Source organism: Rattus rattus, chromosome 6, assembly GCF_011064425.1.
Source record: "Rattus rattus isolate New Zealand chromosome 6, Rrattus_CSIRO_v1, whole genome shotgun sequence".
NCBI lineage: Eukaryota > Metazoa > Chordata > Mammalia > Rodentia > Muridae > Rattus > Rattus rattus.
In genome coordinates, this window is record NC_046159.1 from 150,611,050 (window position 1) to 150,636,506 (window position 25,457).

The 25,457-nt window shown below is 45.7% G+C and overlaps 1 protein-coding gene across 1 annotated transcript in view; it reads right to left on the reverse strand.

The window, feature by feature from the left end:
- Positions 1 to 25,457, reverse strand: part of Ccdc146 (coiled-coil domain containing 146) — a 143,140-nt gene that overhangs the window by 45,860 nt on the left and 71,823 nt on the right. The window contains exons 3-7 of the mRNA XM_032907072.1: positions 16,641 to 16,723; positions 14,217 to 14,426; positions 4,021 to 4,078; positions 2,531 to 2,707; positions 852 to 925 (exon numbers count right to left, since the gene is read on the reverse strand). Coding sequence (XP_032762963.1) covers positions 852 to 925; positions 2,531 to 2,707; positions 4,021 to 4,078; positions 14,217 to 14,426; positions 16,641 to 16,723 — 602 coding nt within the window. The remainder of the gene's footprint in view (positions 1 to 851; positions 926 to 2,530; positions 2,708 to 4,020; positions 4,079 to 14,216; positions 14,427 to 16,640; positions 16,724 to 25,457) is intronic.

Sequence of the window (25,457 nt, forward strand, 5' to 3'; positions counted from 1 at the left end):
TTTCCTATCCTATCTGTCAGGGTATTTGGTCGTGTGTGTGTGTGTGTGTGTGTGTGTGTGTGTGTGTGTGTGTGTGTGTGTGTGTGTGTGTGTGTTAGAGAGAGAGAGAGAGAGAGAGAGAGAGAGAGAGAGAAACAGAGAGAGACAGAGAGAGACACAGAGACAGAGACAGAGAGACAGAGAGGTAGACTAGGACAGGGAATAACTTCCTGGAATGCCCCCTGAAAACAGGCATTTGCCCATTTCTCCTCAGATGGCACTCTGTCACCTACAATTTCTGCTCTCATTGTGACTAGCCTCCTGGACCATACCTGACTCTGTTAACTACACTTCTGGTGATCTTGGATTTCACAATCACTACTGCTCCTTTTTCCTTTTTAAGATCAATTGCTAGAGTAATCATGTTGTTTCTCAGGAATATTTTTTATGTGCACCAATCTTGCACTTCTTTTTGATCACTAAAATTCTGAGAGCTTCTCGGTGATCTCCACGCTGAAGTCTACCCTGGTTGTCTGAGGGTGAACTGATAGACGCAGAGGGAGGAGTTGCTATCATTTGGGCTGTGGTTGCCTGAGTGTCATTCTGGACCAGGAAATTCTCAGTTCAAATGGTTAATCCCAGGCCCTGACGAAGTCGCTGAAGGTCTATATAGAAATAGAATTTATAACTTGAAATAGAATTATTATCATTTGCTGTATTATTGTCTTTTAAAGAACATGATACATAGAACCCATGTGGGACCAGGATCAGGTATTTCCAAGATTATAACTGATAAACATTATAACATATAGACACATTATTTGGGAGAGGGTATCTTAGGAGGAATTTAGAGTAGAAGTATTAAATCATACATTTTTCTGCGTGTTAGTTTTTCTATCTCCTTTGTAATTTGTACAGGAACACTTTGATGATGGACCACGTCATCCTAGTAAAGAAATAGAATCATGGTAAGCTGTGTAGTCAATTAAGCAAGCAAATCAAACGAGAGAAAAAAGAAAATCTTACAGGGCTCTTACCATCTACCCTGCACACTTTATTTTCTCCAATATCCACACTGGCCTTATAAGGTTATTATTATGGTTGTTACTATCCCAAGAAGCAGCTGACAGAGTAGGGCAGCTTTGGGTGCCCCTCTGAGATTCCCTCTTCCCTGGCGTGGGAGAGGGGAAGGAAGTATGGAGGAGGCTGTGTGAGGTTGTACCGCATGCTCTTTGACTCAGGAGAATGGCCTCTGTGGTTCAGTTAAAGATCTAGGGTTCTTTCTGGTGCCAGGCTAAGACTAGAGTTCTACAGCAGATAGAACTAGAGTTCTATCTGGCCCATCTTCTCCCTTAGCTCTGTCCTGCCCTGCTGTGAGCCCCATAGATTTCCCCCACATTAAGGGCCTTGGACACTGTTTTCAGGGAGTCCTGCCTCAGACTGTGAAAGGAGACATGGAAAACAAAAACAAAAACAAACGAAAAGAACAACAACAAAAAACAAACAAACAAAAAACCCTAAACCACTTGCAGGCAGTCACGAGGCTCGTACGTGCAGGACCGAGGTTGGAAACTAAACCCGTGGACCTTCATGCTCTGCAAGCTGTACGCATTGGTAGAAAGCTCGTTGTAGGCATTGTTCGAGGAAGGAGACCCTTCTTATCTGAGGTGCTCGATAGATTTTGAGCTCTGGAACCACACGTGAGCATGAGAGCTAAAGGCCACGCTGCACTGACAGGGTGGAGTGCTTCTCTGTAGGATCTTCCTTAATCCTGGAGCAGACCCAGGCTTTACAGGGCTGAGGCATGGCAATTTGGAAGCCCCTCTTCGGGTAAAACGCTGCAGCTGCTAACTTAGTACAAGCCCTTGGAAGAGATCCCTGCATGTGATGCGCCAGAAGCTGAAGCTCCCTGGGTTCTTGGCAAAGGAGTCTCGTCTTAGTTCTGATATCCCCAGAGAAGACGGGCGTGTGGTGAGCGACTGCTCTAAGATCTTAGGGGAAAAGGTCAGACACAATCATAATTATTTTCTAGGACAGTGAGTTTTGGGAGTTGTTCTTTAAATAACTCTAGGTTCTTTAAGTCGTTTTGAGAATTATTATACATTTTTCAAAATAAAATTAATTGTAATTCGTTACTTCCTAAAACATTAATATAGGCTCCTAGTCCTTGTATGGTAAAGGGAGTGGAGTCAAGCCCGTGGGTATAAGGCAATACAGACAGATACAAGAGGGTAGAACGTTCTGTTCCTTCCAAGGAATCATGTGTGTTGGTGACCCTCACTGCAAATGTTGGAGGCCCATTCGTTGAGCCTAGGCCTGCAAATTAGGACAGTATGAGTGAGCCTTCACGTGTCCTTTCCAGGCAAGCACCCTCAGGCCCTTTGTAAATCCTCAGGCTTTAAATTGCATTTGACAGTGTCCTTCATGATGCTCACCCGTCGAGTCTGTGTGACTGCTCTTTTGGTCATGTAGGGTAGCTACCTCTCCATCCCTGTGTGTTATATCCACACGGGTGCAATGTTTCAACGTTGACGGAGTGTGCACAGCATACCTTTAGGCCAACCTGAAAATCCAACAGTTCTTCCAGCTCCTTCTGCTCCTTCATTAATTGCTTCTGCTTGGACACCACGTCCTCCCGCAGGTTTTTGATCTCCAGTCTCTTCTGGATCACCTCCTTGCGCAGTTCTTCAGTGCTTTCTCTCAGGAGCTTTGTCTTCTTCTCTATTTCCTTGAAAAGTTGTGACAATGGCCCGTTAGACAATCGGGGCGAGCGCTCCACTGCTTAAACGTGAAACTAAAACCAGTCCCACTCACCACATTCATTGTACGTGTTCACAGACTCGTGATTCCCCGAAAGTTAGGGGGTCTCAGGCCTGACACCGTCAGCCACAGCATAAAGTTTATGCCATGTTAACTAAGCCTGTGATCGTTTTGACGTCTTTTTAAAAATCGAGTGCTTCATATTTTAAATGTTTTCTGTGTTAATCTTTATTTCATACTAAAAAGCACTGTGAAAATGTACATTCTGTTTCCTTGTGGCTTTGAGATTTGACAAAGTCAAATGCAAATAAACTGAATATGTGTCATGGCTAGCCCGGGTCATACATGGCAGCCAACCATGAGGAGGCTCAGAGTTCTACAGACTAGGACCCACACTTACTGACACTGCCTCTGCAGTCTCTCCTTCAGTGTCCTCTGTCACACTCGCAGGGCACTTGGCTTCCTCTGCCTTATTATCTGGAGTGGGGTTGACTTACAGATGAAAGCTGTCTTATGCTCAGAAGGGCTGTCTGCTAATAATGGCCAAGTGCACAGATTGATTAGCCTGCTCTGAGCTTTCTTTGAGATTCCTACCGACTGCTGGGAGGGAAAATAAGTTACCTAAGTCTGTAACTAAAATTCAAATTCAAATTGCTTTCTCTCCTCTCCTCTCCTCATCTCCTCTCCTCTCCTGTTCTCTCTTCTCCCTGTCTCTGTATCTCTGTGTGTCTCTCTGTCTCTCTGTCTCTCTGTCTCTCTCTCTGTGTGTGTGTGTGTGTGTGTGTGTGTGTGTGTGTGTGTGTGTGTGTCTGCCTTGCAGTTTTGGGTCCACCTAAGGTCTCAGCTACCGCTCCAGTGCCGTGCCTGCCTTTTGCCATGTTAGCCTCTCTAACCGGTGTAACCATGAGCTCCAGATTATATGCTTTCTTTTATATGTTGCCTTGGTCATGGTGTGACAGTGATGTCTTTATGAACCAAATCTGGGAAGCTCAGAAAGCTCCGAATGCCGTGGCAACAGAAGAGATGTTCTTAAGTGACAAGCACAGAAACCTATTTTCTTCTACAAACAAAGCAAATGCTGTGACTACAAAGAGGCTAGCACAGGTGCCAGCACAGAAAGCCTGTAACGCGCCTCGCTTGTGTCTAGTCACAAGTGCATGTGTCTTCCTTTTGGCATCGGCAGTGACCGTGGATTGTTGGTGCCCCAAATGTTCCAGGGTGTGGCTTTATTTTTAAAGGGTTTTTTGAATACAGCTGCATTTAATAAACTCTAATACTTACTCCTGGCTTAGGTATCTTCTCAAATTCCTTCACTACGAGACTCTTTTCTTCCGTTAAGCTGCCAAAAGAAAATAGCATGTTTGACAAAAAGTACGGAAGAGTAAGTTCTTTCTGTCCAGTGCCTTTCTATTTTCTCTCTCAGTAGGGTTCCCAGTTTAGTCTCCTCATATCCTAGGGTCCTCTCTCGATGATGGTTTTGATTCTCGTTGGCCCTTAGGTGCGTCCTCCCGCCCATACTCCATCATACATATGTACCTAAGAAGGCAACTCTCTGGGCATGTTCTTATAACCGTCCTGGACCTCGGGCATCCCTGTGGCCTGGGACTCCTCCCAGACAGGCTCTGGACTTGATCTCTCCATGTTTCCACCTCAGATTACTACTGGGGCCTTCCAAAGGCTGTGCCTTGCTTGCCTCCACCCATGCCCTTGATAGTCAACCCTCCTTCAGTTAGTGATTTTAGCAACATAGACAAGGTCTCATCACTTTTCTGCTCAACCACATCCAGTCAAACCTGGACTAAGCTGAAACTCTGCATCATCTGACTCTCTGGTCTTGCTGCTCGACACATTTCCCTCTGGCCAACTTGGCCTTCCTTGTTCCCACCTCAGGCCCTCTGGCCTGCCTGATGCCTCTGCCTGGCATACTCTGGGCCATCCTATTAACACAGTACTAACAATTCCAAGCAGGCTAGTTTTTCTGTCCTGTATAGTGCTCCTCGATGCCTGGTATTTTGTTATGCACTAGCTTTGCAAGGACAGAGACTTTGCTCTGCTTACTCCGCACCACCATTGCTAGAAAACAGTTGACACTCAATAATCAATAGCAGGAATCGAGTAGATGACTGAAGTTGGTCCAGTCCCTATTTTCACTCTTTGAAATACATAATTTGTGTACTAAATGAGGATAAAGAGGCACACAGGGGAGTAGAGCTGCCCAGAGATGACACATTGCTTCACGTTATTTACATCTGAGTTGGAAAACTACCATTGACATTATGAAGGGAAGACCCTGCAGATGTTCAGAGCTGACAAGAGGGGACATCCCAAGAGCTCCCACGTTTTACATGACATTTGTATTCCTTAGGGATGGTTTTACAGAGAAGCACCACCAAGGGAGACATAGAGCCATGGAGCAGAAGAAACTTAGCAGAGGTCCTTGGCACATGGACACTCGAGGAAGGATGTGTTTCCGGTGGATATTGCATGGGGATACTTGAGATCGATGCTTTTCAACATTGTTTCCATCCCAAATCATAACGGCTCTGTATGAAATCATGAGAGCAGTAGGCATGCTCAACTATACGTCTACCTTGTGGTCATTCAGCTAAGTTCATGCTCTGTCTTTAGCCCTGGTGACAAACACACTTTGTATGTGTTATACCCTTTTCCCTTCCTGAATACGTAGGAATTTATAGCTTCCCTTGCATTTGGACTGGGGAAAATGGAAGGTCAATGCCACCTGTCTTCCCAGCCACACTGAATGGAAACCACTTGGCAGGCATGCAGGGTGGGGGCTGTTTCACTTTCACTGAACTATGTCAGAATGTAGAAACACACTTTTTTTTTTTTAAATAAGGCCACTGCTTGGGGCTGGAGAAAGAGGTTAAGAGCATTGTCTGCTCTTCCAGAGGATCTGAGTTCAAATTCCAGCAACCATATGGTGGCTCACAACCATCTGTAATGCGATCTGGTGTGTCTGAAGACAGCTAGAGTGTACTTATATATAATAAATAAATAAATACATCTTTAAAAAAATAGGACCATCGCTTCTCGGCCTTTTGGCTAAGATCAAGTGTAGTAAAAAAGTAGGGCCATTCCCAACCAAAGAGCGTACATGGGCCGGTCCAAAGCCCCTGGCACAGATGTAGCAGAGGTGGCCTTGTCTAACCTCAGCGGGAGAGGATACACCTAATCCTGTAGAGATGTCCCAGGGTGAGAGGATACCTAGGTATCCTAGGGAGGGCATCCCCTCAGAGGTGAAGAGGAAGGTGTGAGTGGAGAACTCTGTGAGGGGGGACCAGGAGGGATGTAAATAAATAAAATAATAATAATAATAATAATAATAATAATAATAATAATAATAATAATAATAATCAACTTGCTACACAGTCCAGGCTGGCCTTGAACTCACAGAGACCCACCTGCCTCTGCCTCCTGAGTGCTGGGATTAAAGGGATGGGCCGTCACACCAGGTCAGAAACACACTTTCATGTTACTCTGCAGCCTCAGTAACATTTATGTCCCATTGTGGCTTGGCCGCACTGGGACCTAACGATTTTATTCCCCCTTCTGTTTCCAAATTTCCAGTGACAAGCAATGACTTCCGAGTCAGTATCTCCAGGCGGAACTGGAGTGCCAAGGTTTCACTTCTCAGCTCTTAGGAGACAAAGCCAGGCTTTCCCAGTTAAAGTCCATTTGTTCACACTTTCCCCCCCATCCCATTTCCAAGTGCACAAGCTTGGAAACCACTCTTGAGTCTTCTCCACTTCTGGCCTCTTTCTCAGGGTTAGAGCCTTCTGCTATTATCCCGTGGGCCTCTCGGGTTCTCTCCCTTTACCCTCTCTGCTTTCCAGACAGAGGATTTTCTATTTGTCTTGGAGTCACTGACTTTTCTTACTTTCAACCTCGGTTCACCCATCGGTGGATTGTTAAGATTTTCAGTTATTGTATTTCTCAGTTCTAGAATTCTTACACGAACAACTTGGAGGTATTCTATTTGGCAACGTCTAGGACTGTATTTGGGGGCTTACTTTTGTAGCGAAAACTGAAACAGCTGGAAACACTTAAATGCCATGGAGAGATGTTCTTTGTAAGCTGTGGCTTCTGCGACTTCTGTTTGTCCGTTAGTCTTGTTGTTGGTGTTGCTTGTTGGCGTGTGCATGCAGAAGCTGCAGGAGGATCTTCTCGTCACTCAATCCAGGAACCTGCAGCATGCAGGCTGATCTCTGCTGTCTCTTCCCAGGCAAGCAGAGCTTTGCCTGGCCCTTCACATGTGGAAACCTCATTGAATGCTTATGCGATGGGATTCTGGGCGTTACTCAGAGCCCATGAAAACAGTTGATATTTTGGCTTTAGTAGACATGGTTCAGCTCAGGTCAAAAGATGCAGCCAGTCTCTGGCAGCTATGGCTCGAAGGCTGGTTTACGTCTCAGCACCTTTGCATTGCTATCTGGAGCGCCCCTGTTGAGACCTGGAGACCTGACCACTTAGCCAGGTCTCAGTTTCAGCGAGCTGTGTGGGATGAGATCCACGAATGTGTAGCGAGAGGGTGAGCCAGGAAGACCATGAGCAGCTCCTTTACCTTTACAAGCTTTCTCTGAACCCTCATCAGCAAGTTCAAAATATTTGGATTTCTCCCTGCTGATCTTCAGGGTAAACTTGGAGAGTTTTATCAGCAGCTGAGCAGCCTGGGAGAAGTAAAACACCCAAGTCTACTTGGCTCTGACTTTCCGAGTAAAAGATGGAAAATAAGTCCAAGTGGTACTGCCCTGCCTGTCCCAAGAAGGGCTAGAGTGGATGGGAGAGCATCTTTGGAGCTCGCAGCCCAGGGCCCAGGGCTCACTCAAACACTGACACCTGATCACAGGGTTAGCTAACGCTTCCCTTCCTCCAACCAGTGCCATCACCTGCTACAGTCTTCTTATCGGAGCTCCTTCTCCATATTGTGTCTGCTCAGCAAGAGAACACAGCCAGATTCGAAGCACCTAGAATCACTTGGGTTACCAAGAGTGCTTGGGTTACCAAGCTCGATGTTTAAAACAACTTTAATTAATAGATTGGGAGTTCCAATTGATAAATAGCACATAATACAAGACTGGAGGGGTAATACAAGCAGAGACATGGCAAGTCCAGGGGAAAATGCAAGGATATACCAGGAATTAAGAACACTGCAACAAAAGCAAAGAGTGCCTGTCATGGGACATCCGCAGAATGGACACACACGGCCGAGAAGGAACCACTGAGTTTGAGGAAATCTCAATAAAAACCTCAAAAGCAAGAGAAAAAGCATTGAAAGAAACCTAACTTTGGGCAACTATGGAGGCATGATATGTACGTAATGGGAATATCAGAGGAAAAAGAGAAGGGGGTGGGTGAACCGAAATATATTCCAAGTCATAATGACTGGAAATTCCCTTATATTCATGTTAGACAATAAATTACAGACCTGGAAAGCTTGAAGAACCCATTAGGCAACACGAATGCACCTTAAAACTATCAAAAGGAAATTACAGGAAAAATATAAGAGAAAATAAGATTGTATAAAAATTGGAGGAAAAGCACGTGGCATCCACAGAGAAGCAAAGGCTAGGACAACATCCGGCCCCTTTCAAAAACCACGAGATCAGTTCCACCTCTTGAGAAACAGCATCACATCCATAGCCTCAGGGGTGTCTCCTAGGTGATTCTGAATCCAGTCAGGTTGACAATGAGGATTAATCAGTACAAATGCTAACTCAGCCATATCAATAATCACCTTAAATGACAATGAAAACACAGGTTGTAAGAATGGATAAAATAATAGATCCTGTATACATAGATTGTCTACAAGAAACTAGTTTTAAATATTCATTTAATTTGTGTATATGTACAAGTGTCTGTGTCTCTGTGTGTATGCATGTTTGCATGCACATGTATGTGCGTGGGTGTCTGTGGGAGGATGATGAGGGTTTCTCTACAGGTAGAGCTGGAGTTTATACGCAGTTGTGGGACACCAATGTGGGTGCTTCCAACTCCACGTGGGTCCTCTGGAAGAAGGGAGAGTTCTCTTCAGCCACAGAAACCCATTCTACAAACCTGCAAGTTAAAAGGAGGTGGAGGGCAGACCGCCGTGCAGTGGCCGCCGTACCAGTTTGAGTGTCTTTAATCTGAAAGTCCAACATCTGAAATGTCTCAAATTCAGAAACTTTTTGAACACCCGGGAGTTTCCAACCCCAGATTTTGGATTCAAAGAAATGATCTCCGATTACGGTTGAAGACTTGAACACACCTCCCTCCAAGTTGCGCAGACAAAAGCAGAAACTCAGCAAGGGTCTTGATGAATTCCCGTAGGACATAACTGACGTGTCTAAGACATTTGTTTTTAAATATCGACCGCGACCTTGAGATTAATAAACAAAAATCAGTAAAAAATACTAGCGAGTACAGGTGGAGAATGGGGACAGGAAGCTGCTTTCCTGTTGATGTGAATGACACAGAAGGCAAGAGTCCTTGGCCTTTCATTTTGGCCACTGAAGTGAGGTGACACAGTACACAATGGAGACTTTAGATACTGCTTCACTGGGATTAGACACAACGTTCTAAATTAAGTAACAACAGGTTACACTCATGTACTTCCTTCTCTCAACAATCGTATTTTGAGTTCTATTTTGCACAGATTTTTTTTAAAAACAAAATTGTGCACTTAATCATCAAGTGCCTTTGACATTTCCCCCCAAATTTTCTCAGCTCAAACTTTCAAACACTGAAGATTCAACTATGTGATGAGGTTAGCGGCAGGTGGAACTCTGTGGTGTGCTGTATCAAGCAGATCCCACCAGTCAGCACACCCAGGAACAAGGAGCCAAGGCATGCATACGTGTGCACCGGGTTTCATTCTAGCATATTTCATCGGTCATGATGTACAGTGATGATGGTCTCATGATGTCCGTCAGATGGAACCTGATATAAATGAGTTCTTCTGAGCGCAGATTCCAGCTGAATTGTTCAGTGTTCAGTACGTATGGCTTGGCCCTTAGAATTACCTTTCCCCTACACTGACACACCACTTTGGGCATGCTGCCACCAGGGGGTGGTCGAGTGCTGCCAGCCATTGAGGATGAAGGAAACAATGGTAACAGGAAGCCAAGATAGAGGTTTGTAGTCGTCTCTTTAAATAAATATAAAATGGCGGGGTTTTTTGAACAAGCACAGAATAGTTAATTATGTAGGACTGTTAATACTAGTTGTATTTCTATTACAGAATTTCCCCCTTTAAGGAACACAGACTTTTATTTCCTTTGAGAGGTGCATGCTTCTACTCCCAAAGATCATGAACTTTCAACACTGTGTACTACAGAAGGTCATTTCATTCTTCCATGCATCCTTAGTAAAATTCTATTAACTACATATGCATGGCTGAGTTTATTTTTATCGAATTCACTATAATATTTTCCTAGTTGCTAGACAGATTCCACAACTAGTAACTGACTAGCTATTCTTGAGCTTTCCTATGGGGAGTATATACCACCATAAAATACTCCTAAGTATTGTTGCTCACACACCAGGCCTGCTGTATGCAGGAACTGTACACACATTTCTATAGCCATACTTCTGCTATGCTATACAAATAAAAACAAGAGATAAGTACTTTCCCTCAGTATAGTCCTGGCTGTGACAGGTAGAGGGAATCAAGAGTTGGTTCCAGGCACCTCAGAAATACAACTTGCTAAAAGACAGACAGCTTTTCAAAGCTTCAGATGAGTTTCAATTGCTTACATTTATAAATAATGTCACAATGTTGACAGATTACATTTCATCTGTTTTTTGTTTTTTTATTTTCATTTTTGTATGGCATTACCGGGACAAGATTAGTTTTGGGGTTTTTTTTTTTTTTGATATGGTAATACATGCCACATATTAGAGTACATATTAGCTCTTAACCTCATATTCAATCTAATTTTTCTTACGCCTTCCACACTGAAGGAGGCTTCAATATCAAAGTTCCTTAGTATCAATTTTCTGCATCAAAATTGCCCTAACAGAAACCAAGCCATGGACATTTATGGTTTTTAGGAGCACAAGAACAGGGATAAAGTATGGTGCCTGACAATGCAGTTGGTGAGTGAAGATGGGTTTCTGAAGTGATCTCATAACCATCTCGTAGTGCAGACTTTCCAAAGCTGGAGAGGGGCACCGTGTTCCTGTTCTTGGTATGCTCAAATTATAGCATCAAGGTCTGGTTGACCTTGAGGGAATCCTTGGGTGTGTCTAGGACGAAGCCAGAGCTAAGATTAAGAGACCAACTGTTACTAAGTTCCAACCACACAGGTAGCTTGTAAAACATTCACATAGGGGGGCTTTAGGGGGCTTGCCTGGTGAGGGGCAGAAATCATAGCCCTTGGTTCTGGGACTCGTCTGCCTTCTAGCTGATAATCTCAGATGCTTCTCTTCCTGTTACTTAAGGATTCATCTGAGGAACATTTCTAAAACTTGCTCTAGAAAGACTGGTTAGTTTTGAGCTGTGTGTTCTCAATGAGCAAGGCTGCTCACACTGTGTCATCTCTTCCCTCTCAAGGACTCTACTGGTGTTGCTAAAATCACCTCACTGAGGGCGAGGGACATAGGACACAGGACTAAGACAAAGTATAATGATACGTTTGCATGAAAACACCACAATGGAACACATTACTCCTATAATAAATTAACGTTTATAAACATCACTTCTGATTCTTTGGGCAAGAACAGGAGATAGATTGGTCAGGTACAACGGGACACCAAAGCAGCGGTTCAGAAAAGGTCTTTGCTGAGACCAGAGGGGAGAGTTGTGGTTCCTCACCCTTGTCCTCTCCTAACTGAGCAAGCCTGCCTGACGGCTGCAATCACTAGTCACTGGAACTGAGTCACCCAGACGCCAGGACATCCCTGCACATGCCCGGCTCGAGTGTCAGAGCTCTCCCAGTCCATACCATGAGGAAGGTCACTGATCAGTCACGGCCTCGCTTCCCCAACAGAGTTAGACCAAGAGACACATTGTACCGACTGCCCAAATTTTAGGGATTACTGGAAACCAGGGAGACTCAAAAGGCAACAGAAAAGGGGAACATTGGAGAACATATTGGAACTTTTTATCAGAGAAAGCTTTTAGAAAATTAACGACTTCCTTGGTTGCAAAATAAGCTCCCTGCAGCATGAGTTTAACTACTTATTTACCTATATTTACTTAGCTCACTTAAACATGGTACACATTTTCTTCCTGAAGTGTATTTACCAAAAGATCAGCTGTGAGTATGAGCCCTAAACTAAACCTGTGTAACACAGATTTAATTATTAACTAAATCAAAACAAGTTACTGACCATTAGCATCTATTAAAAAGCTTATTCTATGTGAAAACGGTTGTTGGGCCAGAGGCAGAGGCAGAGGCAGAGGCAGAGGCAGAGGCAGAGGCAGAGGCAGAGGCAGGGGCAGAGGCAGAGGCAGAGGGCAGAGGCAGGGGGCAGAGGCAGAGGCAGAGGCAGAGGCAGAGGCAGGGAGGCAGAGGCAGAGGCAGAGGCAGGAGGCAGAGGCAGAGGCAGAGGCAGAGGCAGGCAGGGGCAGGGGATCTCTGTGTCTTTGAGGCCATCCTGGACTACTTAGTGAGACGCTGTCGCAAACAGTATAAGAAAAGGAAAGCGGCAGAGGAGGAGGAAGAGGAGGAGGAGGAGCTGGCAGCGGCAGCAGCCAGGAGGAGAGCAGCCAAAATAGAAGCAACCTGATGGTGCTCTTGTCAGTCGCCAGTGACTCAGACGTTCCTGAAGATGCTGGGGTGGGGGTGTTGGGCACTTGGTATTGTTAGGTGTATAATGAGAGCTTACTGCGCTGAACTGACAAACATCGTCTGTGTGCTTGGATGAATAGCTTTCTCTCCTTGGCTTTGCTTATTTTTATCTATGGGTGGAAATGCCTACTTTTTCCCCGGGCGTGTTGAGTGGATTTATTTCTGTACCATGGACTATCAAGTGTGAAGGCAACGGAGCAAACACAGCCCATTATTCTTGCCTGGAATTCCCTGTGCTAACAAAATTGTCTTTATGGAAATGAGCTTATTAATTCCAGAGCCGTTGATATTTGAGGATACAAGGGGGTCTGCTCAGCCTAAGGTACCACAAGCTTTTGGCTGTTCTTACTCGGCGTGAGTGGTAACACAGCATCCTAAGGAGCTGGGGGCGGGGGGAGGACGGTTTGCCTGTCTATACCTAAAAAGCAAGAACGCACCCCCCCCAATTCTCCTTTCTTGGCAGGAATACTTGGAAATTTTAAACAATTTAAAAACCAGCTGACTTATGTGTTCCGTACCCTTTCACAAAATGTCACGAATTCCTATTTGCAAGACTAATGAACAAGCCCCAATTGTTTTAATTTCATTATTCTCTTCGGCTGAAAAGAGTGCTTATGGAAACAGCTGCTTTCCTTTTATAGTTCTATCTGGAGAGTCTGAACAAGTTTACACTGAAGGACACACAGAGAAAAGCTGCCTGACTTTTTTTTCTTTCTGAATAGAATTCTGTTCATTTAAACTGCTTCCTTTATCTAACCCTCAGTTGAAAAACTTAAGCAACAAGGAAAGATCTCAAGATCCGGGGTTCACATGGTTTTCTGGAAGCTGCTCAGGCATTTGCTGTCTCCACGCAGGGCTGAATTGTGTTTGCACTGTCTGAAGTCTACATACTGTTAAAAATAGCCAAAACGCTGCCACCTTAAATAGCAACAGATTCTAGGAGGGCAGGTTCGACTTTCTTCCCAGTACCCAGACGCAGCGCCCAGCACACCACAACTCAAAATTACAGTCACCATGCAGTGGGGCAAGCTGAACTTCATGGAAACAGGAAGGGGACTTGGAGAAAAGTTCACCCTCCCACTGGTCCCTGCTCTGCTTCACTAAGTGACTCCCCTCTAGGTCTGAATAAGCCAATGGATCTTCCGTGAGGGTGTCACCTTTTCTTCAGTAAGAGGAGACAAAGGTTAACTTACAGGATCCTGTGGCTGCCGTGTTAGAAGGTAAAGTGGGGGAGATATGACCTAGGTGCCTAGCAGCATGATGGGGTACAGTCAGGAGCCACCACTATCCAGGGGACAGGATGACAGATACAGAGACAAAAGAGGCAGGGGAGCAAGGAGGTGCCAGGTCCTTGCTTTGTTCCCCCCCCCCCAGTAGTTTCTGAAGCTCAAAACATTTCAGGGATTTCTGTTTCCAAGAGTTCTATGTCCAGCACTGTGTGATGCTTTAGTGCAGGGAACCAAGAGGAAAACTAACTGGGCTTGTAGCGGTTAGCTCAGACTCCTTATACCCAAATGCTCTCCCAAAAAGTCACATGGAAACAGCCTATTGCCAGCAAGCAGGGAACTCAGCTAGTCAGCCTGTATCCACAGTGGGACAGTGAAACAGATTTCAGGGATCTGGGTCCTCACCTGGTCAGCCTGCAACTGCAGGGGAGCTGTCCCCAGGGCACCCGGTCCTCACCTGTTCAATCTGTACTGAGTGTGGTACTCCCTTTCTTGAACTGCAGTGTATTCATTTTGGTACTTGAGCAGCTGCTCCCGAAGTTTGCTGACCTCAGTGGTGAAGACATTGGGAAAGTCATCAGCTTCCTGCAGACGGACCTGCTGCTGCTGGATCTGCTCTGTGAAGCGCTTGGCATTCTCCAGCAGCTGCACCTCAGACTCCTGCGTGCTGGATTACAAAGATATTGACGGGGGGGGGGGGTTGGGGTTGGGGGGGAGTTCGAGCTTTCAGCACACCCCTCCCCCATGTTCCAGAGAGGATTTGGGGATAGGATGGGAGCATATCGCAGCTGTTCCCACTCCTGGATTCAGTTTGATTCAGTCATACATGGAGCTAAGGTCTCAGCGCAGACAAGGAGGAGGCTCACATCCACCCTCTGGCTGGGAGATATATGCAGTCAGCTGCAATGCATGCTCATAAGTTTCTCCAGAGGTCCCCAGACCCAGAGCAGGGGCAAGGAGGAAGTAATCCAAAGCAATAGGATAGTCCCCTCCCTCTGACTTTGAAGAAAGACCAGGGTTCCCAAGAAAGGGGTAAATAAAGAAAAGAAAGTGGGCCCCTCAAATACCCCAGCAACCCCCCTTTTTTTTGATGCTTTTAATTCTCTAAGTAAGACTGCACCGAGATCTTTGCTCATTATAGAACTAAGACATTAAGCACTCTTCTAACAGCCATGAGTGGGAAACTAGGAAAGTTCCCCCATAAAATAGCTTTTAAGCCTGCCCTGATGCTTGGCTAGACCTAGTCTTGTCTACCACAGAAGAGAGTGTTCCTACCAGCCCAGCTATATTCTGTGACCTTGTCCCTGTTCAGGGAAGTAGCTGCTATAGGCAGATCTGGATAGATGAGAGAAGTTATACTTGACCAATCCCCAAGGATATTCTAGAACTCCTGTATGCTATGAGCTAGAACTGGATCCCAACTTGTAGTGGACGTGATTATCCATCTTAGAATCCCTCACATTAGTGATCCCGCACCCAGCAGCCATAGGCAGGCCTTTGCTATTCTGTTTTAAAGTCAACACCCTCCTTCTATGTGCGTATCCTATTACATGTTCTTACCAAGAACAATCTCTAGGTTTCAGCTCATTTTCCAAGATGTCCCATAACCGGATCCAGGCTGATTCAGCTGAGGCGACAGGCTTCCCCTATGTTCTCACGCCTTACTGTGTCATGTGTTTAGTGGCATCCAGCCAAACATTTATTGGAACCTAATATGTTCCAGGAACTACGGTAGGTGCCAGAGAGCAGGCAGAGCAGTGCTGGTGAGAACACCTCCGATTTCCGGAGTGGAAATGGGACTTTCTCTCTTCCACTTCAGTGCTCTTGTGTGTTAACACACTGCTCATCTGGCATGACCTGGGCTCCCTACAACCACAGCTCTCTAGGCTCTAGAGTTCTTCCTCATGGAGAGGAGGGCAGCACAGAAGTCAGCTTCCAGCCAGAACTCAAGCGGTGGTTTACACGTGTGCTCCTGTGGCATACAGTGTCAGAAGAGAATTTAACTTCTAATGTAGTCTTGTGGAAAACTCAACGTGGGTTCGTCACTTCCATCCCACATCTGCCTGCAGCCCTAGCAGCAAAAGCCTAGCGTCGGCTTCGCTGTGCTTTCCCTGTGGGCTTGAGAGAGAGAGAGAATGGTGGGTTTTGTGGTGGGTAGAAAAGTAAGTAAAGGGTCAGGAGGAGGCAAAATGCGAGCAGCAGAGGGGAAGTGGCTGTTTCACAACACAAGCTGGAAGCAGAAGATATCACTATGTGGTTTGGGTCCTGCGTTGGTAATTTGTCACTAAAGAGAAATGGCTTCAGTGCACAGAGACTCTGAGCAAAGCTGACAACTTATTCTGTGGATGGCCAGGCCTCTGACCTGCTCCTGACTTAGACCTAAGCTGTCACAGAGTCTACACTTCTGAATGACGGTCGGGGAGGGGTCCTCTTGTCCAAAGTATCTTCCCAGTACATAGCCATCCATCAGTACCCACACGTCTCTGCTCGAGGACTGCACTTGTTTCTCATCTCAAGGTTCAAGAGCTCTTTTCTCCAGGAGCAATTCCTAAGGAGTGGGGCAAACGAGCAGACGAGTACCCTGGCCTGCTTCCTGGTGGCAGAGTGGAGATTGTTCTGTGGTCAGAAGTCCATGAGACTAGACCCCCGTTGCCTGCAGCGTGAGCCACAGATGACCCCGCCCCACCTTGATTCCGTCTTTTCAGTCTCCCTTCCCTACACATTCACAACATCTTCTCCAATGGTTTCTAAAACCGCCTGAACTCTGACCTTTGCCCCGGTCTCCACATTTGGAGGAAAGACAAATGCAGACAGGTCCCACCTGTTATAAGGAAGAAACACAGAGACGATAAAAGGTGTCTCCTCGCTGCAAAGAGCATACCTCACCACTGTGTCGTGTAGCAAGGTGTACTTGGCTTTCAGCTCCGCCATCCTGGTTCCAGGAAGCTTTCCGCTGGTGTGCAGCTAGCAGAGAGAAGGTAGACGACCGTTAGCCATCACTGTGCAAATGCCTGTGCAGGAGATGAGAGGGACTCATGTCTGTCTTCTAAAATCTTTCAGCTAAGCATTAGGAAGACGACATCAGGTGCAGCCGTGCGTTCCCTTTCAAAAGCTGCTGGGTGTTCAGACGGTATCCCAGCCTGTCTCTTGTAAGATCTTTGTCTCTGAGCAAGTCTTTAAACCTCGCTAGGCTATGATTTTTTTCATCCAGAAACTCAAAGAAATAAACATCTTCTTGTCCTAAAAGCACATTTCTAGGGTAAGCAAACATTTTGAGTGATGTGGACTACCAGGGCAGCTGCTCGTCAGTTGAGAGAAGGCAATCACCAAGCAAGAGCTGTACACAAGCCGCTTCGCTCTTGGAAATACCCTGGCAGTCAGGGGTCATTTTTCCCAGCTGAAACAAAAGTTTAGCGAAAGAACCTCGCCAAGATTTTAGTTAAAACCATCAGGACTTGAACTTCAGTGGTCCAGTTTTAAAAAGTAATCCAAGTCATGCCCTTGCCTGATATCTCTGAGAAAATGTTAGACACGCCATGAGCCAGTCAGTTCCTCATGACAGTGCTGGAGGTCTTTCATGAGGGCCGGCCTGAGTTTTATAAACCAATGGGTAAAATGTGGTGAGCAGGTTTTTAAAGACCTTTGAGAAGGCTCTTTTCTTAGTACACTAAATATCCTGAGATATATTCATGTGTCACCTTAAATATAATACAGCTTTGATTTCACATACATATCCTCGCCCCAGAATGCTGTCAACAACGATGGAGACCACAGGAGGAGACTGAGTGTTCCGTGATGCTGGTACAGGCAGACCACGGAAAGCACACCGACAATCCAACGCAAGAGGTTGGAAAAGAGCCCCGGGAACCCCACAGTGGATGCCAGTACTCATCCACACGCATCGCCAGGATGCTGAGAGTCAAAGATAAGGAGGAAAGCCTTGAAAGCAACAGGAAAAGCAAACAAAATGTAAATGTAGCTCATTATGAACAAGGGGACCAAGTTCAAGTGGCCTCACACCAGAACAATAGAAGCTGGTGAACTGTAGAGATGACATATTCAGAGCAATTTAAACAAATAAAAACAAAAATAAGTTCTCTATCAAAAGTGGCTTTCGAAAGTGAAGGGAACGCAAAGCCATTCCAAGCTAAACCAAAAGGGAGAGAATGGTTGCAGGCGGATCTGCCTTGTATGAAAGACTAGGGCAAGTTGTCCGGGCTGAAGAGCCATGCTATGCCATAGTAACTCAAATGCACACCAAACAGCGGACGTGTACCCAAGCAAACAGACGAGCATGGGCTCATGTACAACCTGGAGCACAAATGTTTATGGCAGCGGCCTTTACAGTAGTTTCAGAAGAAACAATTTAGGGGCTGGGGAGATGCGTCAGTGGTAAAGAACACTTTCTGCTCTGACAAGAGGACTCAGGTTCGGTTCCCAGCACCTACACCACTATACACAATAACCTGTAACTCCAGTTCCTCGATACCCGACATCCTTTTCTGGCCTCTGTGGGCACCGAAAACACATGGTACACACATAAACATAAGGGCAAACACTCATATACACAGAATTTGAGAAAATCTTAAAAAAGAATATCTGATATGCCCATTAATTGATGAATGAATGGAAAAATGAGATGAATAACCATACAATGTAATACTATTACAATTTTAAAGGGGGTCCTGATACCTGCTACAGCAAGGATGAGCTTGCACTCATTAAGATTATAAAAGACCCAGGCACCAAAGGACATATCTGTGTTCATCTCACACAGGCGAATCTACTGAAATGAAATGGATTTAGATGTACATATGGACACCAAGAGAAGGAGTAGTGTGTAAAGAGACACGACATTTATTTTTGGTGTAGTGGAAATATTCTAAGATTAGAGCATGATGATAATACAACTCTTTACGGACACTAAAATTCAGTGGAGTGTATGTCTTTGTGATGTGAATCCTAACCGGAAAAATCCTAGAAAATAGTATGGTTGAATTAAAAATCAAAAATCAAGTATGTGCCAGGTGGCAGAGTCCCTTGCCTTTAATCCCAGCACTGACGAGGCAGAGGCAGGAGGATCTCTGTGAGTCTGAGGCCAGCCTGGTCTACAGAGTGAGTTCTAGGACAGCCAGGGCTACACAGAGAAGCTCTGTCTTGGAGACAAACAAACAAATGAACATATAAATTCATTACCATTATTTTTAAATCCTACCTTTGTACAGGTCTAGTAAAAATGCTACATTAGCCACAAATACCTCCGAACATCCACGGTGTACTACTCTTCAATGTCATTTTCCGCCAAAAGAAGCCAGAAAATGCCATGAAAATGGCCGGTTTCAGAGCTGGTGCTGTGGGGAGAGAAGCTGACCTACCTTGTCAGAAGGTTGGTTCCCCGGGTAGCACAGTCTGATTTTACTGTGTGGGGGAACAGAGGACCGGAAGATCCAAACTGCCACGCTGAAATGTCCTCTGGGCTCTAAATGTGTGCACGTGACCCTCTGTAATACATGCCTCTCCCACTCCCTCTCTCCTCCCTTTCCTTCTCTCTCTCCTTCTCCTTCCTTCCTTACCTCTCCCTTCCTTCCTTCCATTTTTTTTCTTTTGCAAAGTACAGGTTCAATTGTTTGTTTTTTTTTTTTTTAATAACTAAAGGCTTTTAAAACATGCTAGACGTGACTGTTATAAGGAATGGGGAATCAGAGCAGCATTTCAAGCTGGAGCGTGGTAAGTCAGACCTGGGAGGCAGACAGCCAGGGTGCTACTCAGGCAGAGCTTGGCTGTATCTCCTAATGCAGTGCCGTCTGGACAGCAAATTGCTGGAAGTCTAATGGCAGGTGGGTCAGGGTGCTTGGCCGAGTTACAGCCACAGATAAAGCAGGAAGTCCAGAGAGGTTTACTTCTTAGTCATCTTTATCAGTGGGCCCTTGGCACCTTATGCACTCATAAAAGCTCAGTGGATAAAACGTTTCATTTGTCTTTGAAGTTTCCGTATAAATCAAAAGTTATGTCACAGATGTCCAAGAAGAAATAAACTCTTTTTCCATCTACCCTACTGAAAACAAACCTCTTTTATGAGGAAAACAATGAAACCGTAGAAAACGTATTTATGTCCTTAAAATTAAAATGTCAGGCTTGAGAAGATATCCCACTCAGTAAAGTTCTTGGCATACAGGTACAAAGACACAGCAAGTAGGATTTGGATCCACAGTTCCCATTTAAGAAGCCACATGGCAGTGTGCACCTGTAATCCCAGCACTGAGGAGGCTGAGGGATACAGAACCTTCGAGCTGTCTGGCCAATCAGCAAGCTCTGGTTCATCGGGAGGCCCTGTCTCAAAAAAACACAGAGGAGAGTGATCGAGGAAGACCCTAGATGTTGATCTGAGGTCTTCATGTGCACACGTACACACACACACACACACACACACACACACACACACACACACACACACAAACACGTAGTAATCTTCATGCTCAAACTCAGCATGAAGTTGCCATCCACGGGTGGGAACTTTGGACTCAGTTCTAGTGGATAAAAAGTGTTTCATTCACCCACAGTATCAGATGTGGAAAAAATGGTCATATTTTCACACTGCACAGTACAAGTGGGCACAGAAACCAAGTGTGTCATATTGTAAAAATGCAGAATTGAAGAAACACAGCTCGGGGACGGCCAGTGTCGAACTGTCAGAGCGCGTACACACGAAAGGTTAAATATAATGTCAGAAGTTCCCAAATCTGATTGCACAATAGGGACTTGTGTTCCTGAACCGCCTCGTTGGTGATTGTGACTTGAAGGAAACATTTACTCTGCAGCTAAAAGTTTAACAAGAGTTCACGATTTGTGGATGACACGGAATAGTATGAAAAATGTCAAAAGTTGAATTTAAAGACATTCCAAGGAAAGATCTTCTACCAAGTGACCTGATCTGAAAGGGGGTCAGCATGAGGAAATAATCAGTGTTTGTGGGGGTGTGTACAGGAACCATGACTCTGTCCAAGGTGTTCTGGCCTCGCTGGCAGCTTCTGCTGGTCTGGCTGCCTTTAGGAAATGCCTGGCATGCTTCTGGATGTGTCATGAACTTGAAAGTCTACATCTTTCCTCCTCTACCTCTCTCACCCCTCCCCACCCCTGCGGCCCACCCTGTTTCACTGCTGGAAATCAACAGCACAGGCGTTTGGAGCGATTTCCAACACATTCCTGCTTCCTCATCAGAAAGCTTCTTGGTCGAGTCCAATCCACCTCCCTGGGCTGCCTCATCCCTTCCCAGGTCTTCCCGGGCATGGAGTCATCAGTTAGGACATCTGTCTCTGCCTTCCCTTCCTGATGGCTCAGCATCACACACACAACACATGGACTTTGGCTTAAATCCCAGCTCTGCTACTTTTAAACTATGTAATGCAGAGTAGCATCTAGTCAATCTGTGGGTCTGTTTATTCAACAGTGAAAGATAGGGAAAAAACAGACCTTGTGTCTTTGTCAACTTGACACAAACCTAGAGTCACCTGGGAAGAGAGATCCTCAACTGATGAATTTTCCAGGGTCAGACTGGCTTGTACTAACTGCTAGAAGAGGGCCTGGCCCACAGTGGGCGGTGCGAATCCCTATGCAGGTAGCTCTGTACTGTATAAGAAAGATAGCGGAACAAGCCCTTTAGGATGGACTGTAACCTGTAAGGTGAATAAGCCCTCCCCTCCCCAAGGTGTTTTGGCCAAGATGTTCATCACAGCAACAGAAAACAAACCAGGTCAGTCCCATCTTATAGGATGATAAAATTGAAGAAAATAAGTGAAATATCTTGATACCTCAGACCATTTTGTATTTCAGCTCACGAATCAATGTTTAACCACTGGCAGCCATTTTATTACCATTATCCTCAACCCACAAATCTGTTCACTGTTCTCACACAGGAATAACCAGGAAAGCCCACCACTAACGCCTCAGTCCATGCGGTGAGACTTCTTTCCCTGTTTTAATCTCTTCTGCCCCCCCCCTTCCACACACGGTACACACCGCCTGTTCAGCACATTGGTACTGACTGTGGCTTCTTGTTCTCCTGGTTCTTTAATGGTCGTCCTTGTCCTCTCTGTTTTCCCTTGGTTGGATTGGGACAGTAGTTACCATTACTTGCTGTTTACCTGCCTCTTCCTCGGGGGACCTACTTGATATTCTGTTCAGTGACTTCTCCATTCAGAGGCTGGAGTGTTGTCTTAACACGTCTGATTTGGGACCTTTGAGAAATGCCGCCCCTCTTGTTATGCTTCCTTTCACCCTTCCCCAATATATAAACTATTGATAACAGCTGCTCTAATCTCTCTACTTCTACTTCTGTGTCTCTCTCCCACGGGATAGTTATTCTTGTGATAGGTGAATTTTTTCTTGCTTTTTTGTATGCCTGGCAATTTTTGGGATGGGAGGAGTAGGCTTTCATTTTTTTTAATTTTATGTTGAGGATTTCATATACGAGCACAATGCAATTTGATCGTAGCTACCCCTCCTTGCCCCACCGACTCCTCCTATGTTTTCCCACATCCCTTTCTCCAATTCATTTCCTCTTCATATATAACTGACTGAGTCAAATTGGTGTAGCCCACATGCACAGGGAGTAGGGCTGGCACTGGGCATAGACACCCATCAGGTGGTTTGACCATAATGAAAATGCACGCTCCTTCTTCAATAACCACAGACTGCCCTTCAACTACGAATGGGGCCTTGTGAGCCTTTGCCCTGCTCATGCTAGAATATTGACTGGTGTGGTCTTGTGCAAGCAGCCATTTTGTTGAGGGCGCCCAGGTACAACTTTCCGGTGCTGTCCAGAAGATGCTGTCTCGCTGCGGCCTGTCCAGTCCTCTGACTCTTACGGCCTTCCCACCATCTCTTCCTGGGCGTTCCCTAAGCCTTGGGCACAGGGTTACGTTACACTGCTTCCTTCAGTGGCCCTCACTTTAAACGTTGGTGTTTTTCAGGATTTGGCCCTCACCCTCCAGAGAACCACAGCTTCTGTATTGTGGGGAGTTCTTCTATAAATCCTATTGGATCATGTTCTTCTAGATTGTTTCAGATAATGCCACGCACAAAGCCTCATCACTCCTCATTGAGATGGTGGCAATAACTAACTTTCATGGCGTTAGGTCTTATCTACCTTGAGTCTGTCCTGTAAGTTAGCAGATGACACAATTCTCACCGTGGCCTCAGGACTCAAGCTTTCATTGCATGGCGTGCAAGGCCTTTGTTATCGAGCAGCTGCTGTCCCTCTCAACCTCTCTTCTCTGTCTTTAATGTCCACTGATCATTTCATGCCATGACATAGTTCCTGCATTAGTCAAAGTAACGTTCCCACCAAGATGCCCTTGTCTTAACTCTTGGAATGGATACTTGTTACTTTCCAGGGCAAAGAGAGTCCTGCAGTTAGAGTAAGAACATGGTAGAGGGAGCACTGTGGATTATCCAAGTGAACCCAGTCTTGTCGCCAGTCTTTAGAAGCAGAGACCCTTTCCTGGGTAGGTTAGAAGGATAAAAAGGAAAGGGAAGGACCAGTTTGGAAAGTAGGCAGGCCTTTACTCCATCGCTGTAGGCTTTGAACATGGAAGACGTTAGTCATGTTGTTGTTAGCCAAATTGTACAAGTGATCTGATACCCTCCCTTAAAGAACAGAGTCTGGGAAACAACCTGACAGTGGCCAACTGCGACTCAAGTTGGGCTTAGGACCTTCAGTATTATAAGATGGTAAAATTGTGTTTATGCCACTAAATTTGTAATAACTTGTTATAGTAGTAATAAAAAATGAGTGCGGTTCCCAAACTGTTGGATTGCCTCATCTGTGATTTATTTCTTCTCCTCCCTTTTCTGTTTTCAACAGTCTTACTATGCCCTGAGAATCAAGCCAGGCACAGACCTCTAATCCTAGGACTTGGAAAGTAGAGACAGAGAGATCAGGAGTTCAAGGCCAGCCTCTGTCTCAGGAAGCCAGTAGTTTAAAAAGTAAATAAGTCAATCTCAGTGGTCACTATTGATGGCTCCTTTCAGGTGAAACTTACAGGCAATGTTACTTCTTTCTCTCCGTTGTTCCTACATGTTCAGTCACACCTGCTACGGTACACATTAGCCTCAGTTACATACTTTCCTCGGTGATGGGAGGAACCTCGCTGGTCTCACCTTTGACTTCTAGCACAGTTTGGCATCTTGCAAGCTCTCATTAACTTTGATTAAATTGTTGTTGACTTAGGTTTTCTTCTTAAAATCAACAATATACTCAGGAGATCTCAGGTTCGTCCGTTTGCTTTTACTCCGACTTCTGTCACAAAAGGCAAGTGTAGAGGGAGAGATGGAGACAAGTGGTTGACCTGAGATGAGATCAGGAGAGTAGAAATGGGCTGGACAAAACTAGCCAGCTTGTCCGCTCCTTCTCTCCCTTTGTGGCTGGCAAGGCTCACGGAGGAAGAGCCTGGGCTGTGTTCACCCAGCTGTCTGGTTTCTCCCTTGGTGGCCCTCCACAGGAATGTGAGGGGAGAGCAGAAGAGACAAACAGGACCTCCCAGGCATTAAGGTATCTATGCCAGAGACATAAATAATGCCTGGAGATAAGCGTAGTTTTACAGTTAAATGAAAATCGGTTAAAGGCGTGTACATAGCAGAGTGGACTAAGTACACGTCAGTAAGTGTGACATCCTTTAAACTTTCACAATTGTCCCGGTGACACAGGAAGTATTTGGGATTGAACTGTAAGAACCATTTATTTTTATTGCAGTTATTTTCAGGCATTTTATCCATTTTGAATCTATTGTGAGTGGAATTTTCTTCCTAATTTCCTTCGAGAATAGCTTATTGCTACTGTATAGAAGGTGTTTAAAAGACCCATGCCAACTCCCAGGATCCGTGGTGGGGATGACAGCAGGGACGGTGGAAGCGAGAGGCAGGAAGTGAGACAGACGACCCAGACACTTCATGAAAAACTTGACAGCGTGAGCCAAGGAGCATCACCAAAGAACTCAAAAGTCTCTCACCACAAACAACAGTCACATCGGGTCAGAGCGCAATCCAAGCGGAGTCAGAGAAGGCGGAGTTAGATTAAAACAAAATCACAAAAGAGCGGGTGGAGGCTGCGGCTATAAGAGGAGTCCCAGGAGGGTTTCTGTTTATGTGACTCTGGCCAATGAGATTTGAGTCCTGCACACACACAGAGGCTTTGACTGCCCTGCACCTGCAAAGGCCTTGAATGACTGCAAAGCCGTGCAGGGGAGCCAGGGCTCTCGCTCACGCAAAGAACACGAATGAATGAAGACTGCACAGTTGACTTCAGCTTACTGTGCTGGCCTCGGACGACGGCCACTGACAGGGGCTGCCCTGCAAGTATGGGCGAACCCCGATTAAAAACAGACTCTATCTCTGGACGTGGTTGCCTCCTGTGCCCAGCTTTCAGAGCCCCTCTTGTGTGCTGAGAGTGCGTTCTCTCTCAGCTGTCTGAGATGTCCATCAGTATCCCAGCTCTAGGCTGGGCAGGCTTAGGCAGAGGACGGAGGTGCTCCCCACAGCAAAGGAAGCCAAGGGGTTATGCTACCCCATCCCCCTTCTTATATGAAAGATGCTTTTGCCGGGGTCCATCTACAACCTTGAGTTTGGCCTGGAAGGCGACTTGGAGAACTCTCCACTCCCTCCGAGCAGGCAGATGGGGTGGACAATACCTTTCTCTGCTGAT